Source organism: Staurois parvus, unplaced genomic scaffold (genome assembly GCF_062004578.1).
Source record: "Staurois parvus isolate SC_StPar_1 unplaced genomic scaffold, SC_StPar_1.0 ptg000362l, whole genome shotgun sequence".
Taxonomy (NCBI): Eukaryota; Metazoa; Chordata; class Amphibia; order Anura; family Ranidae; genus Staurois; species Staurois parvus.
In genome coordinates, this window is record NW_028318158.1 from 3,812,931 (window position 1) to 3,838,804 (window position 25,874).

At 39.3% G+C, this 25,874-nt stretch overlaps 1 protein-coding gene across 2 annotated transcripts; it reads left to right on the forward strand.

The window, feature by feature from the left end:
* The first annotated feature begins 249 nt into the window (after nt 1-249).
* Nucleotides 250-25,874, forward strand: HLX (H2.0 like homeobox). Of its 2 annotated transcripts, XM_089685037.1 has the most exons (4): nt 250-809; nt 3,780-3,962; nt 6,085-6,269; nt 21,043-25,874. In XM_089685037.1, exons 1-4 carry the CDS (start codon nt 374-376, stop codon nt 21,382-21,384), a joined length of 1,146 nt encoding a protein of 381 aa, XP_089541163.1. In that variant the 5' UTR covers nt 250-373; the 3' UTR covers nt 21,385-25,874. The 2 variants fall into 2 exon arrangements, with proteins under 2 accessions (XP_089541163.1, XP_089541165.1); XM_089685039.1 differs by lacking the exon at nt 3,780-3,962.

The following is a 25,874-nucleotide window of genomic DNA, read 5'->3' on the forward strand; positions in this document are numbered from 1 at the left end:
AGTGGCCCCTTCATTGATCCAGTAGGCCTTTCCCTCTCTGTTTTGGAACATTGAAAAGTTTTATTCTAACTTGTCTCCGTGCTCCGATTGGCTGACGGGCGGACAGAAGGCGTGGCCGCTCCCCGTGCCTCCGCCATACAAAACAACGAGAAGGAGGCGTGTCCAGGATGCAGGGGCGAGGCCGCCTTACATAGCGGGCTAGCAGCCAATCAGAGCAAATTCGGGGATTGGCTGTAGCAGAGCGGAGAAGTTGGGCAGTTTGTCGGAGTTGTCCCGTGCACAGTGCCGTGCTGCCTCCTCCGTACACACAGCGCCCAGGAGCGGAGAGTGTTGGCCCCACACCCCGGGGGCCCCTGTGAGATCAGCCTGTACCATGTACACCACCGGCCTGGCCCCGTTCTATGCCGCCTCTCACTTCAATCTGTGGTCTGCCTATTGCTCGGGGGGCTTCCCTCCTCCGGACCCCGCTAAGAAACCTTCCTTCTGCATCGCTGACATCCTCCATGTGGGGGGGGACCCTGACAGCCCCCCGGGATCCTCCCACATGGGGGTCCTACACCCGGCTCACTACCAGACAACGGGGGGCTCCCCCCTCAGACCCACCCCGGTCACCCCAGACTCTGGATTCAGGATCTCCCCTCTGTCCCCCTACCAACCACCCCACCACCACCACCGTGGGGGCCCCAACCCCAGGGGGCCCCATGGGAGCACCCAGCCCACCCCCTCCAGCAAGGACCTCAAGTTCGGGATTGATCGGATCTTGTCCACAGAGTTTGACCCCAAAGTGAAGGAAGGCAACACCCTGAGAGGTAATCTGCCTGATGGATTTATTATGATGATCAATAATCCACATATCGCTCATTGTTATCAATAATCCATTGGGGGGGGGGATTGCTTGTAGAATTCCATTAACACTTTGTCACCTATCACCAAATGACACGGGGACAATTGTGCATTGCATGGGATGTGAGATTTAATAGAAAACGTAACAGTAGTACATTTCTGATATGTATTCTACATTCTATATAATCAGTCAATAGTATTCATTATTTTTTTTGCTGTAGATGTAATGTAGATGTAAAAATATATATAAAGAAGGAGAGAGAGCAATATATATATATGTGTGTGTGTGTTTGCCATATTTTTTTAATTATAGTAATCTTTTTTCCACAATGCTACGTCATTGATATATATTATTATTAAAAACAACAAATAATAATATTAACAATAATATATATAAAGAGACAGAGACAAAGTTTTACATATATATATATATTATATGTGTGTGCATATTTTTTATATTTATAGTGCAAGTAACCTTTTCTCCACACTGCTACGTCATTCAGATAATAGATATTATGCAACTAAAATATAAAGACAATATATACATATGTGTGTGCATTCCTTATATTTGTAGTGCAGATAATCTTTTTTGCACACTGCTTCACCATTGATATAATACAATTTTTCCTTTGTTAATCACATTATTGGGGGCTCATTTACTAAAGGCGTTTGTAATCTTTACAAAATAATTGGTCTGACTATTCAATTGTCAATTATCCATTCATCTGCAGATGAAATAAATGAACAAGAATTGGCTTTAAAGTTAATTGTAAAGATCGGAGAATGTCCAAGCAAAAAAAAAAAAAACAAAAAAAAAAACAACACCCTTCAAGTATCTAATCATGTGCAGATGAAATAATAAATATGGAGAGTATCTTCTTGGTCCGCTTATAAAATATCACTTTCTGGTGGATCTCCAGATAACAATTCCTCCTGAATATTTCTAAAAACATTTCTAGTCAATCCGTACACAATATATGTAATAGTATATCTTGAATACTGGTAGAAAAAAAATGACATGACCCTGTCCCCAGTAGGTGGAAAAATATGCCCATTATTTATCCAGAAGACTGACATATAGCACATATTCTGACACTGATCGTATGTTTTATATTCCTTTACCAGATCATTATTGCTGGCAATATTATATATAATTATTGTACATACATGATATGCAATCAGCGATACAATATTATTTGTGTATTGCTAAACACTGATAGCTAGTCACGATTTTTAAAGGTTAAAATGAACATATGTAGAAATCTTGTAGCACTGATGTAATACACATAATTAAGAAATGATCGCACCGATAAATACTGCTTGTGATATTTGTTATATAAAATATACATAAGATTTGTATCTAACACATGAATTAAAAGGAAAACGTATAAGCAGAAAAGTTACGTTTTCATCAATGTAATTTATACATTTTACATTGATATGCAGTTTCTATGATTAATGTTCAATACACAGCAATAGATCTGCAGTGTTATAATCTATTCGTTTCATCAAATATTTTCCTAGCGATGTCAGGGCATTTATTGGACAGTCAAGGTAAAAATCTTAGGGAAGTCTTGTAATACTATTTAATACAAATCAGTCTGTTCCCAGATGGTCATGTCTGTTCTATCTGAGATTACAGTATCATTAATCATCCATCATATATATCATTGCAATTCTAGGTGATATGATAACAGGACACCTTTACTACACTGTAACATAATCTAGGTAACAGACCTAAAAATCACATTAGAAATTTAGAAATATTATTTGGGGCTTATCTGCTAGAGGAATGTTGTAGGTTGAATAATGATGATAATGATACTACTACTACTACTACTACTACTACTACTACTAATAATAATAATAATAAGTGAACCTGTCGTTGCTTTAAATATCTCAAATTTTTTTAAGCTCACAAGCCTGATTGAGCAGTATATTAATTAGTTTATTAGGACAACATATATAAAAAAAATTACAGTTATTTAAAACACACACACACTAATAGGGAAGATAAAGGGAGTTGCATCTATAATATGGAATACTGTTATTCATTTTTTGGGTGCTGAATTTTATATTTATGAACAATGGAAACATATATTTTGTTTCATAGAGAATGGAGAGTGTGTAGAGTATATATATAAATATTTATATTTATATATGACAAAATGGAGTATTATTTAATCTTCTGAGCAGATTTGAGCTCTTCATTATATATCAATGTACAATGGAATAAGGTGTAGTATTTTGTATAGAATAAAGAGTACATATCTTTCATTTATTGTATTTTTAAAAAGAATTGAGTATTGCAACATATTCTATGTAGAGTCTGTATTATTTATCTAGGTACAAAGATTTTGTTGCATTTTATATAGAATGAGCAATGCATATTATTAACTGTTTTTTAAGGAGAACAACGTATTACAGTATTTTTTTCATAGGTTTGTGTAATTTTACAGTTTTTTTTCAATGAGTTGTATGTTATATAGAATGAGCAATATATATTATTAATTGTATCTTTAGGAGAGTGGAGTATTACAGTATTTTTTATTGTAGATTTGAGCTTTGTATTATATATGTAAGTACAGCAGAGTAACAAGTTGTATTTAGTAAAAAATGGATAGAACATAGATTTTTTGTGAATTATTTATTTTAATTAGAATTAATGAGTATTAACTAATATTCTATGTACAACTGAGTTTTGGATTATTTTTTATGTAGAATGGTTTGTTTTCTGTATAAAAGCATGCAGTGCATCTTTTGTGATTTATAGATGTGTGCTGTATGATATAGAACAGAATGTGGAGTTGTTACGTTGTATCCATTGTACAATGCAGAGTGGGTGGGGGTGAGTGGGGCACAGTGCTGGGGTGGATGCTGGCATGCCAGTGGGTACAGCTGGATCTGTTAACAGATCTTCTCCTTTGTGATCACAGATCTGACCTCATTGATCAGCTCAGGCCGCCAGTCAGGAGTCCACACTGCCCCCCACATGCAGTCTACAGCCAGCCAATTCTTCGCCTCTCTAGAGCCCCTCAGTGATACCCCGACTATCCTGGGGCAACTAAACAGCAACCAGAGGAGCTCAGTGCAGCAGCAGTTCCAGGACACCTTCCCAGGTACTGTCCCCTCCCGGCCAGTCCATCTATAGTTCACAGCTCACACATTTATAACTACCACACTGGCTAATGGGAGCTTTTACGGCCCATTGCTGTCATTAAAACACCATCACTGCAACATTTCCCCTATAACATGAATGGCCTTCTATGGGCCAGTTTAGTACCCCTTTAAACAATTCCAAATAAAACTTTTAATTGCACAATAAGAATGCAAAAACCTACCACAGTTTTATCATCATTATTATTTCTTCCTTATTGTTATGATCATTTGGTTATGTATTATGTACATATGTACACATGAAGGCTTGTTTATTTAAATATTTTTTTACACTGGCTTGTGTTCAAACATTCAGTTGGGTTCAGGGTAATATTCTTTCTTTTTGACTGATCCTGATTCAATGGGGGTTACTAGAGGCAACTAGAACATCCACTTTGCATGGAAAGTTGCACTTTGTAAGGGAATTTGCCCCCATATTGAAGTCAAAATGCTTTTTTAAAGAAAAATTCCTTGCATGTGATTGGGTATTTTTTGCAAAGTGTAATGTCCCCAAGTTCTCTAAGCTCTGAGAAAAATACCCTTGCAAAGCACAACTTCCCTTGCAAAAGTGAACAGCCCATTTGACCTTAATAAATCAGCCCCTGTATTTGAAGTGAACAAAAGCCAGCCTAAAAGTATCCACTTTAATAAATGTACCCACATTGGGAGTGATTTACTAAAGGGGAAAAATTATGTCATTTAGCTAAGAAAATGTGCATTAACCTTAAATGGCCAAGTATTTAAAAAAGCATAGATTTACTTTGCAGAATATTGGTTGACTGAAGTTAATTGTGCTTCAAAGAAATGAAAAGATATCCTGTGTATACATTTGGATTGATTTACTGAAAGAGTGCAGACTGTTCCCTTAACTTAGTAAATAAAGTAAAGCTATTGTTCATTTTGAATACCCAGTCATCAGAAAGGGAACAATCATAATAATAAACAATATTTGGCTCTTGCTCATGATTGGATCATTGAAGTGAACGCAGCTTCACCTTATTCTAAAATAAGTAAACATCCTTTTTCAGAGTATACATACTCTACCTCTTTAATAAATCCATGACATACTTTAGTGAGCAAAATACAATTAAAAGTAGATTTATTTACTAAAGGAGTTGAGGCTGTTCACTTAGGAAACTGCATGTTCCCCTTTAAAGAAGGTGAACCTGTGTTTACTTTGAAGACCCAATCTTTTGCAAGAGAAATGATTAAACCAATGTTTTTGCTAGCATGTGATTGGTTGATCATTCGAACTTCATCCTGAATGGTTGATCATGTGAACACAGCTTCATCCTATTTACTAAACTCAGTGGACATTTACTAAGTCAACATTGTCTTTCTTTAGTAAATCAATCTCAGTGGGGTCATGCCACAGTAAGAAGCAACTCTTCTTTAACCTGGCCATAGATCGATTGAATTCAGATGGTTCAGCAGGGACCAGCTAAATTTCTATCCATGTGTGGCCACTCCCTCTCGACAGATGTTGATCTAATGATTGGCTTCTGTTGAACAAGTTTGATGGAAAATGTTTCTTGATCAGCGTCTGTAACGAATGGGCTGCAGCCGCTGATCAATGAATTCTGACAGTGGAGGAGTCCCGCTGTCACAATACATTGTCTCAGTGGGGATGATTCCTCTATTTGCCTCTCTTGTGTGGATGGGGGTATCTGTTTGTTTGTTTTTCAATCAGCCCCCTGGTTGGTCGAAAAAAAACCCCAAATACTCTATAACCAGTCTTAGGCTTTAAAGTTTTGTACGATATCACCCTCACAGCTCAGATCTGCATATGTTTGGCTTAATTGTACAATGATACAAATAGTATGTGTTCACCCACTTTATGAACTGATTTGCCTATCTATATATATTATCATATATCTTATATGCTAAAAGCAACCAATGCAATTTATTGTTTAGCCCCTAGAGGGCATATTGGATGACTTCTGGTTGGTTGATGCTGGGAAAAGCTACACTTTTTTTTTGTGTCTCCCATTTTTATAGAACTACAAGACGCAGCACTTAGAAGTAGAACTCCCCCCACCCTTGGCAGATGGTCATCTCATGATATTTTCTGTTTCTGCTCGTCAGGCCCATATGCAGTCCTCACCAAGGATACAATGCCTCAGACGTACAAGAGGAAGAGGTCATGGTCCAGGGCTGTCTTCTCCAATCTCCAAAGGAAGGGGCTAGAGAAAAGATTTGAAGTGCAAAAATATGTCACCAAGCCAGACAGAAAGCAGTTGGCGGCCATGCTGGGGCTCACCGATGCCCAGGTAAGATGATGGCACAAATGTGACACTGCCACAGGGCAAAGTTTCATTGACCTAACATTGCTATATAGAGCACAACTAAACCACTAGGTTTAAACCATGGTTGACATTTAGTTTGCTAAAGCATGGTGTGACATAAACAATTGCTATGTTCTTAAATATACTGTTTCATCTTTTCCACTGATCTCCTTCAGTCTCTTTCAACCACTTCCTATCTATATGCATTCATTTCAGAGTCAGCTTAACACCTTTGCTCTGGATCGGCTTCCTGACAGTGACAATGGATGGCCGTGCCTGTGCAATGTGTGCAGCACATAATATTGTAGTCTCCATCAGGGGTGCCTGTGACAGGGTGACAACACAGGAGCACAACTGGGAGACAGTTGTCACCCTAAACCAGGAAATGCTTGAATGATCCTCATTTGTATAATCACTAGGTATTATTAAAGGAAAGCTAAACTTTTGAAAGATTGACAGAATTTTCAAAAATATTTTAAAAAACAGGATACGAGCTTGTATGACAGAAGTGGATACAACACCACCCTGTTCTCTAAGTTAAATGAATATTCCCTTTGCTAGGTGAACGGCCAACATCCAATCAGATGTAAGGAAAAATCCTGCTTTTTTCCCATTTGCCTTGCACCTGATTGGATATTTAAAGTGTATATTCACTTTGGAACGCCTGTTTTAACCATGAAAAGGCCTCTGCATCTTGTAGTAAATGAGTGCCTTACATATGCTTGTTGTGCAGTCTCACTTTGTTGAATGAGCTGTGCTTGGCGCTAGTTCTGCCAGCCAAACAAGACACATTTTACAAGACTGCTTTTGCACTGATCCATTTTTCTTCTGCTTTTGTGTTACCATGCTTTTGCTATGGATCAATGTGAAAATAGTCTAAATCATACAGCGCTGCCACTGTGGCAATATGTACTTGCCGTTCCTGCTCACCATAGTAACTTGTGGCTTGTTGGTCATGGAGGGGATGGTTGGGGCAGTATAAATGGGGATCAAGCGCCTGTGTTTACCACTCCTCAGCTGCATGTGTAAATGAGGCCTTATAGATTTCTTTTGTTCAGCCCACAGGCTAAATAAAAGAAATCCAACAGATTTCTGCATCCACCCTAACAGAGCAGATGGAGCAATCTCCCTTTCCAGGCTATTATATTTCGACAGCCTATGGTGCGTGTTTAGGCTGTAGACGTACCCAAACAGTGCCTGCATCTGATTGGAATTCAGGTGCTGTGATGACAGATTTTCTAAAAGTCTCCTTTGATAAACATCAGTTGAACAATCAACTTTTGTTGAACTTAGGAGGGCCATACATTTGTCAAATTTCATCCAAACCAGCAAGAGACCTCCGAAATGCAAGCAATGCATGGCCAGGTTAAGGCATCATGCACACTTGAGCTCAAAAATGCTTCTTTTGCAATACACAAATGATTTTTTTTCTGCTTCTACATGCCCCTTCATGTCAGCCTATGTTCATGAATACATAGGAGTTTCCAGAAGTTTAGAGGCAGGGGCGTTTATAGGCAGAGAAAAAACATCACTTGTGCATTCAAGAGGGGAGCATTTGTAAAAAATGCATGTAAACGCATGTAAGCATGCCTAAGTGCAATGCCCATTTAGTTTAGGTGTTTTTTTTTATATCAGTGGACAGAATAAATTAATATTCTGGCCAATGAAAAAAACAAACACTCAAGCGTTTGACACACACCTAAATGCGTTTTCAAATCACCACTTAGGCGTGTTTTTGAAGCTGCTTTCCTCCTGCTTGGAGAAAAGCGATTACAAAAGCTCCAGTGTGCAATGAAGTTTAACAGTCGAAATGTGATCAGTGTATGGCCAATCTCAACTGCTCTAGCCGATTACTCTCCACATGTCTAATAGGGTTGTTCTCTAACATCTTGCTTTCCTTCCTCCATTGATGAATGTTTATGCTCCTGAATAACATTCCAAATATATACATTTTTAAAAAATAAATGTTCAATCAGGATCCCGCTAGGTTATGTATTTTCAACATGCCTAGCCTCAAGTGTTAATTATAAACACTCCAAAGACATGCTGGTAGGTTAATTAGCTACTTAATTGGTCCTAGTATGTGTATGTATGGATGTGAGTTAGAGACCTTAGATTGTACTCTCCTTGAGGGTTAGGGACTGATGTGCTAGTGCAATATATGTAAAGTGCTGCGTAAATTGACAGCACTATATAGGTACCTGTAATAAATAATAATAATTATTATTATTATTATACAGGATTTATATAGCGCCAACAGTTTGCTCAGCGCTTTACAATATAATGGGAAACAATACAGCAACAATACAGTTCAATACAAGAGGGATAGGAGGGCCCTGCTCCTGGGAGCTTACAATGTAGGAGTAATTATAAAAAAAAACAAATGATTAACAGCTTCTTGTTAGGTTTCTAAGTACAGAAACACACTGTAAAATGAGAACACAATATAGATAATATGTACAAATTCTACATCCTCTATTTGTGCTGAAAAATGTCTACATATTTGTTTCATATTAAAAGTACACAAAACCTTCGTGCCGATAAACTCATCAGTTGCAAAGAGTCCTAAATTTGCATACTGCTGATAGAAGTTCCTTATCCGGTGGGATAAAAGAGAAGAGAATATTAATGTAGCATAGTAAGTGTAGTGCAGAGCTGTTAACTTCAATCATACAATTACATGAAAGTTAAAATACAGGTTTTTTTTTCACAGCCACACTTTATTCACTAAACTAAGTGAATATTCTCTAATCATTTAGTAAATCAACCCCTTCCATATGCCCCTTCTAGACTGTAAACTTGTAGGAATGAGGCTTTTATTTGCAATGGTTCATGCTACCAACTCCAACATGTTCTCCCTAGCTCAGTGCTGCAGACAATTTTGGTGCTACAAATAAATGTTATAGATGGAGACAGTCATTTGTAAATTGATATGTAAACTTTTTCAATGTAAAATTTAATCTCACAAATCCAGTTACTTCAATTAATTACTATGCCAAATATATTAATATGCAGACATATTTATACTATAATAAAATAATATATTATCTCATAGCTTTACAGCTGTGTAATTTGTTTGTTTGTTTTTTATATTTTTTTTTATACAATATAATATTCCTATATTTCTAAAGGGGCCCAATTAAAAAGAGATTTCCAATATAGGTACAAGCCTATGCATAAATATGACCCTATTCATGGGCATTTTCTCCCATGTTTGCAGTAGTTATAACTATATAACATAACATTTAATGCCCTGGGTGTAGGGGAAAAAAGGCAGTACTTGCAAATCTGCTGGGTGACAACTGTGCCATGTATTGTCCCCCCCTATTGTACAGCGCTGAGCAAACCCTTTGGCGCTATATAAACTCGTAGTAATAATAATAATAATAATGTGTAGGGTGACAACTCTCAGAAAATATGCTTTGAATTCTCTCCATGGGAATCCACACTGAAAAAAATGGATGCTATCAATGGGACTAATGTAATAAAGTAATAGGGACTGTTTGCTTTGCAAAGTGAATGTTCACCAAGCTTAGTTAATAAGGTCAACTTAATCTATCCAGTCATATGCAAGAGAAATTAACAAAAGAGATTTTTCGTTCTCCGTAATTGGATAGTTGATTTAAACACAACTAAGCACACTGACCATCGTCCACCCATTTAGTAAATCAACTCCTGAGATTCATTGTTTGAATCAATAACTGTTAAAAGCGACAGGCAAATATATTGAGTGTTTGCCACTTTAGGAATATGACCTTATTTTTGCATGTTTACTTCTGATGCAGATTTTTTAAATAAATATGTGGTTTTATGAACAGCTATAGCCCAATAATTTATATATTGATCATAATTGTTATTCTGCCTTCACACTGATACAATTAGTCATACATCAATAACATAGGAGTTGATTTACTAGAGGACCAAAGTATTTTGAAGTGAAGCAAAGTAAACATTTACCTTGCAAGGAATACATAATCATGCTAAAAAATGATTGAATAATTAAAATAAGCATTGCCTCAACAAATTGAATAAAAATTCACTGTGCAAATAGGACCTAATCTACTCCTTGTGCATATCAACCACATAAATGCATTTATGTATTTCTCTGAAATGACTTTTCTCAAGCTCAGAAAAGCAGTTAAGAGTGCAAAAAAAAAAAAAATAGAACCACTTTTTGTCCTCTAAAGACTGTTACAGGAAAATAGAGTGATTTTTGTTCTATTGCACATTGCGAAACACAGGATTGAGGGGAAGTGAAAATCAGTTTTTCTCTTGTTTAAACGGATTTATGAAACGTAAGGATGAATAAGGCTATAGATTGTGCCTCTTTATGTATTGTGGTCGGGATGAAGCAAGAATCTGGTTTGCTGCAGAAAATGATTTGGATGTTTCAGACATAAAAATAATGCTTTTGTCTTGCTCAACATGATGAGAAACCATAATACAGGGAGAAAAAAGGGGAACCAGTGTCCCCCCTCCTTCTATAAAATCCAAACTTCTGCTTTATTCTTTCTTGTTTTCAGCTTAAAATCACCCTCCTAATAGTGGACAAGCTAAAAAACCCTTTGTAGAACAGTTTGTATCTAATATGATTACATTCATACCGCCATAGATTATATGCTGTTACACCTTTAACAAATGCTGCATCATAGCATACATTCAAACAAAGTAGTGATTTTGTTATTTATTCACTACCAGTCTGATTTTGCAAAAAATAAATCTCTGTTTTTAAGTCCTTTTTTTAACTTAAAACATACCTGCTTTTTTTCCAAAGCCATACAGACCTTCCTCTTCCCCCCGCATGTCTGTCAAATTTTGGCAAACTCTGTAGGCTGCCTGCACATAGCACAGGTGGATCCAGACACCAAAAACAAACGCAGAAAGCACACAACACAGGTACCAGCGCCCATCTGAACGAGGCCTTATAATGCACTATTCAATTATATTGGATCCTTCACACAGTGTAAACTGGCAGCTGTCTTAGCAATATTGTTAATGAACCCAATTTATTATTCCATTATAAAGTTTAATTTATACTTTCATTATTATAATACAGGATTTATATGGGGCCAACAGTTTGCTCAGTGCTTTGCAATATAACAGGAGACAATACAGCAACAATACAGTTCAATACAAGAGGGAAAGGGGGGCCCTGCATGGCTTTATTCTCAAGCATCCAGTTCCAGAATGAGGCTGGAATTTTGCAAAGCTTCATGATCCCATGATGGGGAGCCATTTGTACAGCAGGCAGGGTCTGCTCAATATCCTGGCTGGACCCCCTTCTGGGTCTCATCAACTTCACCCTGTGTTCCTCCTCCAAAATGTTCCTCCTTCCACTGATGCTTGATTCCATATGGCCATTCTCTATGCAAATTTTGGCCGGTTGATGAACCAGTCAAAATTTGCTCCATGGGTGATCTTGCCACCACTCTCCCACCTAATATCCTATTGAAAAATCAAAGGAGCTGGAAAATTGTGGACCAAAGAGTGCCTGCATCCAATCAGATGCAGCCGCTGTTGGATATTTTGACAGCCATTCGTGTATTTGTGCTTTATAGTGTGGATGGAAGAGTCCGTTAGATGTTTTTTTTCAACTGTGTATGACTGGAGTAGCCTAGAATAGTCAAGCCACAACAGCTGTATAGTAAATGCTGGATCAAGCAGTCACTCCGCAAGAGTTATATAATAAATACTGGATCCAGCAGTCAGTCCGCAATAGTTATATAATAAATACTGGATCCAGCAGTCAGTCCGCAATAGTTATATAATAAATACTGGATCAAGCAGTCACTCCGCAATAGTTGTATAATAAATACTGGATCCAGCAGTCACTCCACAATAGTTATATAATAAATACTGGATCCAGCAGTCAGTCCGCAATAGTTATTTAATAAATACTGGATCCAGCAGTCACTCCGCAAGAGTTATATAATAAATACTGGATCCAGCAGTCAGTCCGCAATAGTTATATAATAAATACTGGATCCAGCAGTCAGTCCGCAATAGTTATTTAATAAATACTGGATCCAGCAGTCACTCCGCAATAGTTGTATAATAAATACTGGATCCAGCAGTCACTGTGCAAGAGGTATATAATAAATACTGGATCCAGCAGTCACTCCGCAATAGTTATATAATAAATACTGGATCCAGCAGTCAGTCCGCAATAGTTATATAATAAATACTGGATCCAGCAGTCAGTCCGCAATAGTTATATAATAAATACTGGATCAAGCAGTCACTCCGCAATAGTTGTATAATAAATACTGGATCCAGCAGTCACTCCACAATAGTTATATAATAAATACTGGATCCAGCAGTCAGTCCGCAATAGTTATTTAATAAATACTGGATCCAGCAGTCACTCCGCAAGAGTTATATAATAAATACTGGATCCAGCAGTCAGTCCGCAATAGTTATATAATAAATACTGGATCCAGCAGTCAGTCCGCAATAGTTGTATAATAAATACTGGATCCAGCAGTCACTGTGCAAGAGGTATATAATAAATACTGGATCCAGCAGTCACTCCGCAATAGTTATATAATAAATACTGGATCCAGCAGTCACTCCGCAATAGTTATATAATAAATACTGGATCCAGCAGTCACTCCGCAATAGGTATATTATAAATACTGGATCCAGCAGTCACTCCGCAATAGTTATATAATAAATACTGGATCCAGCAGTCACTCCGCAATAGTTATATAATAAATACTGGATCCAGCAGTCACTCCGCAATAGTTGTATAATAAATACTGGATCCAGCAGTCACTCCGCAATAGTTATATAATAAATACTGGATCCAGCAGTCACTCCGCAATAGTTATATAATAAATACTGGATCCAGGAGTCACTCCGCAATAGTTATATAATAAATACTGGATCCAGCAGTCACTCCGCAATAGTTGTATAATAAATACTGGATCCAGCAGTCAGTCCGCAATAGTTGTATAATATATACTGGATCAAGCAGTCACTCCGCAATAGTTGTATAATAAATACTGGATCCAGCAGTCACTCCGCAATAGTTATATAATAAATACTGGATCAAGCAGTCACTCCGCAGTAGGTATATAATAAATACTGGATCCAGCAGTCACTCCGCAATAGGTATATAATAAATACTGGATCCAGCAGTCACTCCGCAATAGTTATGTAATAAATACTGGATCCAGCAGTCACTCCGCAATAATTATATAATAAATACTGGATCCAGCAGTCACTCCGCAATAATTATATAATAAATACTGGATCCAGCAGTCACTCCGCAATAGTTATATAATAAATACTGGATCCAGCAGTCACTCCGCCATAGTTGTATAATAAATACTGGATCCAGCAGTCACTCCGCAATAGTTATATAATAAATACGGGATCCAGCAGTCACTCTGCAATAGTTATATAATAAATACTGGATCCAGCAGTCACTCCGCAATAGTTGTATAATAAATACTGGATCAAGCAGTCAGTCCGCAATAGTTGTATAATATATACTGGATCAAGCAGTCACTCCGCAATAGTTGTATAATAAATACTGGATCCAGCAGTCACTCCGCAATAGTTATATAATAAATACTGGATCAAGCAGTCACTCCGCAATAGGTATATAATAAATACTGGATCCAGCAGTCACTCCGCAATAGGTATATAATAAATACTGGATCCAGCAGTCACTCCGCAATAGTTATGTAATAAATACTGGATCAAGCAGTCACTCCGCAATAGGTATATAATAAATACTGGATCCAGCAGTCACTCCGCAATAGGAATATAATAAATACTGGATCCAGCAGTCACTCCGCAATAGTTGTATAATAAATACTGGATCCAGCAGTCACTCCGCAATAGTTATGTAGTAAATACTGGATCCAGCAGTCACTCCGCAATAATTATATAATAAATACTGGATCCAGCAGTCACTCCGCAATAGTTATATAATAAATACTGGATCCAGCAGTCACTCTGCAATAGTTATATAATAAATACTGGATCCAGCAGTCAAGCTGCAGAAGTTTTGCCTTAAAGGCTGACCTTCCCTTGGCTACCTTTTTATACTATATGAAGGGTCCCCTTATAAATTAATATTGCATTAATATATAATATATAATATAATATATTGCTGGTATGGCTTTGGGAAAATGTGGGAGCTTTTCATTTATTTTAGTATATGTAAAAATATATATATTTTTAATTTTTGAAAAATTAGTCTGGAGGTAAATAAATAACATTTTGTTTGAGGCTTCATGCACACTGGCTTATAAACCCATAGAAGCAACTAATGTTATCCAATGTGTTCATGCATATTAGGTAGCCTAGAGGCATTTTTTAAGCTCAGCGTTTAGAGGCAGAAAAAAACACTTGTGTTTTGCGTTGTTGAGAACATTTTTCTGGCAGAAAAAAACACTAAATGCTCCTAAATGCTGCTAAATACTAGTACAAAAATGCTTAAAATTAGCATTTTGTATGCCAAAAGCACTGGCATTTTTTAAGCCAGTGTGTATGGAGTCTTAATGCATGGTGTGATGTAGCGATTATTAAAGGGGTGACATTCTATATTCCATGGTAATTTATTATCATTATTATAGGCCTCGTTCACATGAGGCAATTTGATCCATGCCGTGTGCAAAGCATGGGGAGGCACAGGTGTTGTGTGCACCTAAAGAGAAACTTCACTTTTGCTGAGAAGCAACAATTCCCTCTGGGTGATCAATGTATATTGCAGGGTTTTTTACACACTTTGTAGCAGAGTCCGACCTTTTGTTGCGCTAAAGAAATAGCTGTTTGTTTTACCAGACTGTCCTAATGAGAAAAGCTGCAGGGCCTGCACCCCTTTCGAAATATTTAACCTTTGGGCAGTAGCTCACCAAAATTTCCTATTGCAGGGGATGCCCAAAATGTAAATAGTATTTTAGTGAAGACTTTTGGGAAAATCAGTGAGCCAATCACACAAGTAGGAAATTACATTTAAGGGGAGGTTGTATATACCAACAGTATACAGAGCGCCTCCAGGATTCCATATTGCATTTTTGTTACTGAAAATTTACAGATTGAAACAGAAAAGTAATTTTTTTTAGCCTTAAAATACATGATTTGTGGAGCAATTGTATATGCAATATTATTTTTTTTTATTTGCTATACTTTTTGCCCAAATGAAATTGGAGTTACCCTGAATGCATGAATGAAAACAAAGGTGCATTTGTTGTGTCTTTTATGTCTACCTGGGCTTCAGCTTTTAGAAGGTTTTAGAAGCGTTGACCACTTCTGGCTGGTTCGTAGGATCAGACTTTTTTTTAGGCAAGCGTAGATTTCATATCTGTATTTGCAGAGAAGACTTTCCAGCAAGTGCAGAGTTATTTATAAACCCTATGTCATTATTGGCTTCTCTTGGGGACAATATTGGTCTGTTTAGGTCTGAAGTAGCTCCAGTTGGGCTGAGTTTATCTGTGTGTGCAGCAGTGTGGCTGGGAGATTGTTATCAGCCCCTGGTTAGAACAATGACACACCGCAAGCTGCCAGCATTGTGTGCTGCGCGTTTTATGTCCATGTCCTGTTTTCACTTGATATAAAACACCTGCTGAACTGAGGTGACATGGCTTACTGTTCTCTTCTGTATATAGATTGCTAGCTCCAGGGGGCAGTACAGCAAGATAAGGCTGGCACTCTCTGTGGGGACTTGAGCTGCATTCTACTGTATATTCTTTTTTATTATGACACTCCTAATGACTTTCTTGTGATGCCTGTGACTTGCTGATACTTATAGTCCCACATCGCCCAAAACACTGATCAATGTGAATCTAAAGCCATCTCCTGTATTATATCTTGTATCATACCTGCAGTCTCTGACCATCTACTGTATTATATCCACAGTCTTTGACTATCTCTTGTATCATACCTGCAGTCTCTGACCATCTACTGTATTATATCCACAGTCTCTGATCATCTCTTGTATCATTTCTGAAGACTCTTACCATCATCTGCATTATAGCTGCAGCCTCTGACTATCTCTTGTATTATTACTGCAGCCATTGACCATCTCCTGTATTATATTCACAGTCTCTGACTATCTCTTGTATTATTGCTGCAGTCTCTGGCCATCTACTGTATTATATCCATAGTCTCTGACCAACTCTTGTATTATTTCTGCAGTCTCTGACCATTTCCTGTATTATTTCTCCAGTCTCTGACCATCTCCTGTATTATATCCACAGCCTCTGACTATCTCTTGTATTATTTCTACAGCCTTTGACCATCTTCTGTATTATATCCACAGTTTCTGACTATCTCTTGTATTATTTCTGCAGCCTTTGACCATCTCCTGTATTATATCCACAGTCTCTGACTATCTCTTGTATTATTTCTGCAGTCTCCGACCATTTCCTGTATTATTTCTCCAGTCTCTGACCATCTCCTGTATTATATCCACCGTCTCTGACCATCTCCTGTACTATTTCTGCAGTCTCTGACCATCTCCTGTATTATTTCTGCACTCTCTGACCATCTTATGCATTATATCCATGGCATCTGACTATCTCTTGTATTATTTATGCAGTCTCTGAGCATCTCCTGTATTATATCCACTGTCTCTGAGCATCTCCTGTATTATTTTTGCAGTCTCTTACCATCTCCTGTATTATTTTTGCAGTCTCTGACCATTATCTGTATTATATTCAGCCTCTGACCATCTCTTATATTTTTTCTGCAGTCTCTGGCCATCTCCTGTATTACATCCACAGTCTCTGACCATCTACTGTATTATATCTACAGCCTCTGACCAACTCTTGTATTATTTCTTCAGACTCTTACTATCTTCTACATTATAGCTGCAGCCTCTGACTATCTCTTGTATTATTTCTGCAGTCTCTGACCATCTCCTGTATTATTTCTGCACTCTCTGACCATCTCCTGTATTATATCCACCATCTCTGACCATCTCCTTTATTATTTCTGCAGTCTCTGACCATCTTCTGTACTATATTCACAGCCTCTGACCAACTCTTGTATTATTTCTGCAGTTTCTGACTATCTCTTGTATCATGCCCATCGTCTTTAATTATATCCTGTTGTGTGTGTGTCTGCTGTCTCTGATACTGAATTGCATGTGCGGCCCTCTGGTGATGTTGGGGGCTGTACTTGGGTCCCCATAATCTTAAAATATGTAAACCCAATCACTAAAATCTCATTTAAACTTTAACAGGTTAATATTTTGTCGCCCATATAAAGCTTATGTGCTTCAGTTAGGAGGGAAGTCTTTAACACCAATACGCCTCACATATGGGCCCATGAGGTTTTTGTGCTGCACTCACTACTTGCTCCCAGCACAGTGACCGAGCCGTCATAGACATCTCCTGGTCTCCAGTGATGATCACAAGCTGGCGGGACTGGCTCCCCGTGACAGCCAATCACAGTGGTCATGTGATCAGGCAGTCTTACTCACCCCTCAGATGTAAAGACCCTGTTAAAGGGATACTGGGCACGAAGGGGTTAAATTCATTTCTAAAGTCATTGTCAGTATTTTTTTTCTGTAGATTTTATTAAAATAATACCCACAGTCCTTATCATGAAGGTCCTTGTTCAGACACCTCTGGTTACGTTGGGACAATGCTCTGTCCCTGTTTCCCAGTTGTGCTCCTGTGTTCTCAATCTTTCACATGGGCTTCCAGAGGAGACTACAAGAGGTCAGGGGTGGACTGACCATTTGGAAACCCGGGCACTGTCCGAGGGCCCGGGGTCGTTAGGGGGCCCCATGAGATGCCCCTGGTACCTTTTTCATAGGCTGTTATTAGTTTGGGCAAGGACACAGGGGCCCCATGATCCCCTATTGCCCGAGGGCCCCATGAGTTGTCAGTCCACCCCTGCAAGAGGCTGTGCAGGCGCACATTGTACATGAATGGTTCATTATGATCACCATCAGGAGACCCACCATGAGAAATGAAGAGATCAGTAGTGCTGAGATGGAACAAACGATGAAACAAAAATGGTCATCAAAGTATTTTATTAAAGAAAGCCAATTATTTGCAATACACAGTTCAGCAACTATAAGCGTACATCTACTACAACATTTACCCAATGGACCTTTTTGTTTTCCTTTTGACATCTATTGACTTTTAAGGCTAACTACACCCTTGTCTTTGCTAGAACTGCGGCTGAGTGATACGGATTGATTCACTAAGGTCCTGATTTACTCCTGTTGAATTTTCACTTAACTTTGTGAATGAAATACCGATTTGCTTGCAAGGGACAAAATACAGGATTTTTCTTGTAAACGATTGGCTGATTAAAGTGAACAGAGCTTCACCTAAGGATGGGTTTACACTGTCGGGGTGTGTTTACCGTGTGTTGTGTTAGGGCAGCCAGTTCATTTCAATAGGCTGCCTATTGAAGTAAAATGCACCAAGAAAGGTATGCACCATAGAACATGGCAGTTCTTATAATGCATTATGGTGCTCTGTAATGTATGTGTGTTTGCCAGGTGTATTTATCTGTCATTAAAGTGATATTAATGGCAATAAAAAACAAAAAACATGTTATACTTACCTGCTCTGTGCAATGCTTTTGGACAGAACAGCCCCGATCCTCCTTTTCTCAGGTCCCCTGCTGGAGCTCCTGGCCCCTTCCTCCTGCCGAATGCCCCCAGAGCAAGCAGCTTGCTATGGGGCCATCCAAACAGGTTTGCTCCAGAGCCGCTGCTCTGTGTGTCTATTCACACATAGATCCGTAACTCGGCCCCATCCCCTCTCTCTCCTCATGGGCTCACTGGCTGTGATTGACGATGAGGATGGACAGTCTTCGGAGGGCCGAGGTTCTTGCGCACATCGCTGGATTGCAGTTGGGCACAGGTAAGTATTATGGGGGCTGCTGCACACAGACGGTTTTTGACCTTCATGCATAGAATGCATGAAGGCAAAAACCTTGAGCCTTTACAACCACTTTAAGATTGAACGGTATATGATATGATGATACTTTTAGCCCTGAAATAACTTGGATCCTAATGATGTTTTATTTGACTTGGGTTTCTGTGATACCAGGCTAACATGCAATGAAGTCAAGTGTGGGCAGTGGTAGCTGCCTGGGTTTTGTAATTCAGCTAGCGCTGCATCATTTAACCTCACATGGGACTCAAGACCTGATAGCAACCCATGACACCTGCTCAATCTTATTATCATCAACCCTATGCCCTATCATTCATTTATTTTCACTTTGACCTTTTAACATTTTGGCTGCGCCATATTTTATGCTTTATTTAATTTTTATATATCAATAAAGATACTTAGGCATTCCCTCCAGTAGTTGTACTGTATGTCCGGCAGCCTGCTTGCTAAATGGATGCTGAGATCAGCCCAGTCACATGTTAGGATGTAGCTAAACCCAAGAACAAACATTTAATACAGTTCAACCCACAAGTCCTTAAAGTGACTGTAAAGCTTTATTTATTTTAAATAAAATAACAAACATGTCACACTTACCTGTTCCATGCAATGGTTTTGCACAGAGCAGCCCCAATTCTCCTCTTCTGGGGTCCATTTCCAGTGCTCCTGGCTCCCCCCCCCCCACCAAGTGCCCCCATAGAAAGCCGCTTGCTATGGGGGCACTTGATTGGGCTCACTCCTGAGCTGCCCTGTCTGTGTCTATTGACACAGAGAGGGTGGCTCCACCACACCCCCTGCTCCCTCTTCACAGAATTTGATTGACAGCAGCGGGAGCGAATGACTCAAGCTGCTATCAATCTGCCCAGGGAGTAGGGAGAGAGCGGAGAGAGCCACTGCTTCCATGCACAGCGCTGGCTCGAATTTGGTAAGTATAGGGGAGGAATCCTGTGACACAAAAGGTTTTTTACCTTAATGCATAGAAGGTTAGGTAAGGTAAACAAATCTTTAGGCTTTAGAACGACTTTAAATGTGGCTGCTGCATTTCTTTTTTTTTCAGGCTTTCTTTTCTGTTATTTTCACCTGGTGATTCCTGCCCTAGGGTGACATTGCTCACTCATTGTGCTGTATCTATTGAGCAGCAAGATTGCCACCCTAGGACAAGAAGTGTGTTAGAACTACAGAGTACCTCCCCCCTCTGCTCATCTTCACAACATGGGGGGGAGAGGATGGGGTCTGTAGTTCATTGTTAGGGTTACCATACACTGATGGTGAATCAATTTAAAATTCAGCACCAGGAAGATAAACCTGCAGTGAATGTTTGGTGAATATAAAATGTACTGCTTTAGAAATATGCCCCTTTAAAGCGGGCCCCGCTCCCAACTTAAACAGCATTTCAATCTTATTGTAAAATCCATGAAATGTCATAGTGGTTACATGCCTTTCTCTTTTCACCACGTAAAACAACCTCTTCAGTTTAAAATAGAAATGAAAGAAAAAACATTTGTGTATAGATATAAAAAAACATTATAAACACCTTTTTCCCTTTTTATAAGTGATCACATACCCTCTGTTCTAAGCTGAAAACGTAGCTCAGAGAGCTGGGGGAGGAGAAACAGCAGGACATTGACCTTCCCAGTGAATGGCTGTGCAGGGAAGGAGGGGGGGGGGCGTGTCATAACAAGTCTGATCATTGGAGGAGAGTTCTCAGCCCAGCCAGAAAACTGCCCACACTGTGCTCTCATGTCTAGTGTGGTCAGTTTTTAAAAGAAAAGCAGCTGGACTGGCAGGAACACCAGGGATTTCACACAAAGTTCCTCTACTACAACTGCGACAGCACCACTGTTTGTACGTTTGTACCACAATCACTAAACCCCCTTTTCTTCCCCCAGGTCAAAGTATGGTTCCAGAACAGGCGCATGAAGTGGAGACACTCCAAAGAGGCACAAGCACAAAAGGACAAAGAGAAAGAAGAGTCAGAAAAGACTGAGGTCCCATGCTCCGTGGAGGGAGACATGGACAGAAGCAGCAGCCCATACAGGACAGACGGGGACAGTGAGAGCAGTGACTCTGAATTGCTGGACTTGATGACCAGTGACAGCGAACGGACTGAGGTCACCTCTGAGCCCCAACAAACCAGCGTTATTAAATTGTCCCCCGCCACCGACCTCTCCACGCCGCAAGTCCCCCCTTGTTCAGAGCCCCCCAGACCACAGAGCCCCCCTCTGCAATAATCCAGAGGACCCTGGATGACGGACTAGTGTGCTGGATATTGGTCGCCCTCCTCTCTGGATACTTCATTTAGGACACACTGTGAAAATATGCTCTGGGTGGATTGTGTTGTATGGACGATTGTACCACTGGGAACATTTAGAGGAGAGTGTACAACTTGGCAGAGCGTTGAAAAAATCCTCTCCTTAAAGAGCCACTAAACATAAGTCGCAAGTTGGTTCATTTAAAAGAGCTAAAAACATCCACTGACGAACGTGCAATTATCAGGCTATAAAGAGGACAGATAACAGAAATATTTAAAGCTGAACTCCAGGCCAATGTAAAATACACAAATTAATGTAGCTCTAATTTATCATTAAATATACTTTTTTAAAATGTAAGCAGTGTAAGTACCTGAATCTGGGTTTGTATCAACCTATTGCAGTCCCTCTACAGTGGAACTCAGAGTGGTAGAGGATGAACCAGCACAAGGTGCCAATCAACTGTGCTGCGGTGCTCATGTGCTTCCAAGGAACATGCTGATAGGAGAAGCAAGCAAAGTGACAGTGAGGAAAGCTCATTGGTCTTCTGCTTTTCCTTTTACCACCTGTATGTGTTACCTAAAGTGGGACTAAAGACACAGCTTACTGTACATTTTACAGGGGATTGTGAACAGACAGGTATGTGTATTTTATTTCAGAAGAGACGTTGGGGTTGATTTACTAAAGGTAATAGTCTGTGCAATTTGCAAAGTGCAGTTGCACTCTGGAAGTGAAGTTGCTCCAGAGCTTAGTAAATTAGCAGAGGTTCTTCTGATTTCCATCATCCAATCATGTGCAAGCAAAAATGGCTTTGTTTTATTTTCCCTGCATGTGATTGGGTATTCTTTGCAAAGGGAAGCTTTACCTCATTTACTAAGCTCTGGAGCAACTGCACTTGAAGATTAAACAGCACTTTGCAAAGTGCGCAGTATATTTGCCTTTAATAAATCAACCCCATTGCATATCTCTTCTGCAATAAAGAGCCTGCCTGTTCACAATTTTTTTTCTCAACTTCAACTTTTAACTGCATCAGAGACAAAACAGGTGTCCTTCCCTTCCAGGCAGGGCTGTGCTGTGAGACGGAGCGGTGTAAATCTCAGAACTGGATGGACAGAAATACAAATCCTTTGGCAGGTAAAACAGCTTTCATATTTGAATTTCATATAAGTATCTAGCTCTTTGTTTGGAGTTCAGCTTTAAAGCTATGCTGCAGTCAAAATTGCCTTGATGATACAGAAAGTAGAGAAACATACGGCCTGCTATACAGGCTTCAGTAAGTTCCATCTCTCAGTGATCTTGTAAGGTGCTCTCTGGAAACTTGCTGTAGTGGATAGATTTAATAACTTACTGATTTCAGATGTGGCCTGGATATGCTCCTTAGGAACTTAGTGCAGCATGGAGCGATTGTTTACAAAAAATAATTGCTGTTCTGTTCAGTAATCCTTTACAGCAGTGGTTGTCACGTTCGGAGGTATAGGGGGCCTCGGGTGCAGCCCTTGACAACACCAAAGGGCTGCCCATACCATTCAGAATGTAATGCTAGACAGGAGATGCCGAAATTTCAGACATGAAAGGTCAAATACTAGGGCCATGCCACAGGTTTGGTCGGAGACTGGAGACATGCAGCAGGAGACAGTCACAAGCTGGGGGCATATTTAATAGGACTAATAGAGATCACTGCTATAATCCATTTACATATCAATGCTCCCTCTTCCTCCACCAACTGCTAGGGTCCAAGGGCAGCACAGCACGTACCAAACGGTCCTAAGTGGGCCCCTAGACCTGAGGTAGGGAACCAAAGCTTTACACGAATATGGTCAACTGTCAGTTTAAGCATCCTCTACCCAAGGGGTAGGCAACCTTGGCACTCCAACTATGGTGAAACTACAAATCCCATCTGGCCCTGGGAACCATGCTTGTGGCATGTCTTGTAAGTCAGAGTCTTGCAATGTCCCACAGGAGTTGCAGTTCTACAACAGATGGAGTCTTGTGGTTGCCTACCCCTGCTCCCATATAAAATGGGTGTTTTTGTGTTCAAACATAAAAAAATGTGTCTCTCCAAGAACAACAGAATGTGAGGGGTCACTATGTGTTTTTTTGAACTACACCCCACTGAGACCCAGGACAATCTTTCTCCCCTGACCCTAGATTAGAAGGCTACATGACAATGGTCCATAAATGGTGAGACCTAGAATGTGGTGGTCCAAGGGTTTCAGCCGTAAAAAACTGGCTATCGGCCCAAAGTGCACCTCTGGGTGTTCACCAGAAAAGAAAAGAGGGAGGTGGGAGAGCCCTTATAATGTAGTAATTCGCTCAAACATGGTAACTCAAGAGGTTTATTAATAGGACAAAAAGGAGAATGCCTTCCATCAGTTGACGCTGTGATCACCCTGTGGGGTGTAGACACGCAACCCTGTCCCCATGCAGGATGTAAAAGGCTGCTGTCGATGCCATCGGGGTCTCAGTCCTGGATCCTCTGCGGGGTTCTCAGGCAGGTTTTGAACTGTGTATGTTAGAAAAGATCCAGACGTGGCGGGAGATACTACTAAAACTTGTACAGCTGTGCATGGTAGCCAATCAGCTTCTAACTTCAGCTTGTTTAATTAAGCTTTGACAATAAAACTTGGAAGCTGATTGGTTTCTATGCAGAACTCCGCAAGATTCTGTACTCTCCAGTTTTAGTATATAACCCCCATGGACTTTTACACAAAATCAGTCAATGTGCTTTGCTTGCCTTTCACGTTGACTCTTTCATTGTATGTTTAGTGGTCTTTTACCCTGGCAAAGCTAATGCTTGCATGCACCATCAATTTGCAATGTACAAGTGCTTCCTGACTTGTGCCACAAATAATTTACTCAATGCACAAAGTTGGACTTTTTCTTTTGTACATTTTGTGAACGTTTTATGTGCAAATATATGTAGCATCATTCAGTAGCACAACAAAAAATAATAAATGATCAATTAAATTGAATATTATAACTGAACAATGTTTACAATGATTTTTCATGCAGTGGGGCGCAGTGTATTACTAATTCAAAGGCTTTAGTATTACAACTGGAGTAAAGGCCAAATTGTTGGTACCGTAATAACCAGTCAGAAAACTCTTTTCAGTTAAACTGGTGGCTAAAAGAGCCTTGCTATTCACAAGTTTAAACATGAACTGCATTTTGAAAATAGCTTTTTTTTGCATCATGAAAACACAATTCGTGAGTTGTGCTTTTCACAATTATGGCTAGCTCAAGGACTGAATCCTAATATTTAGGTAAACATTTTGAGAAAGACCTAGGATGAAAACTTCCATAAAAAATTTAATTTTTGATGTCCTTTCTTGCACTAAGAGGGATTTACTAAAACTGGTGCAGCTGTGCATAGTAACCAATCAGCATCCAGGATTTATTGTCAAAGCTTAACTGAACAAGTTGAAATTAGAAGCTGATTGGCTATCATGCACAGCCGCACCAGATTCTGAGAGCTCCAGTTTTAGTAAATCAACTTCTACATGTAATTTAGCCACACAAAAACTTCTCAAACAAAAAGTATTCTCTCTGCGCTTTTATCCAGATTTCTAAATAATACCCCATTAAAACATTTGCTATATCTATAAATTGAACAATAATTAGAAGTGATATTACAATTGTACTGTAATATTATTAGAATTTATACAAAATAATAATTTAGTTAATTAGCCCTTGCTGCATACTCCTAATGAAAAAACAATTACAGGGTAGCAAGTAGCTCAAGTTTTAGTGTTAAAATTGTGCTTTTTTTAATGCGATCTTTCAGATAGTTATGTTCTGTGGCCATATTAATGCAGAAAGGGACAAAACCGCTAGTCAAATATGTTTTTTTTCTGGTGCCAGATGGATGGTTGCTAATTAGCCCAACTAAAAATGGAAAGATGGTGCTAAATATAATCGTCGTCAGCAAAATGTTGGACTTTAAGCTGTGGATTTGCAGACATTGTGGCTCTCCAGTTGCCATTGAGCTGCTTGTCCCGTGTAGCTCCAGGCAAATTAGTTCCACAGTAACATCAGACACAGAGGGGGTTGATATACTAAACCTGGAGGGTGCAAAATCTGGTGCATCTCTGCATAGAAACCAATCAGCTTCCGGGTTTTATTGTCAAAGCTAAATTGAACAAGCTGAAGTTAGAAGCTGATTGGTTACCATGCACAGTTGTACCGGATTTTGCCCCAGAGGTGCTTACTAAGCTTGATGTGGAGAACTCAGCTGTAGGAGTGGATCGGGTTGTCTGACTTGTAGATGGATCTTCCAGCTAGTGTTGTAGCCAGTGAAATCAATGCATAGATTATCCATTTGATGCATGGTGTGTTTCCACTTCTAATTGTTCCCAGTGTGTGTCTGTTATGTGCCTTCTGTATAATGTGAAACTGCTTCGACTGTTTTGTGTATATCCCCTCGAAACATGCACTGAAAATACTGTAAATAAAAGATTTATTATGGTTTTTGA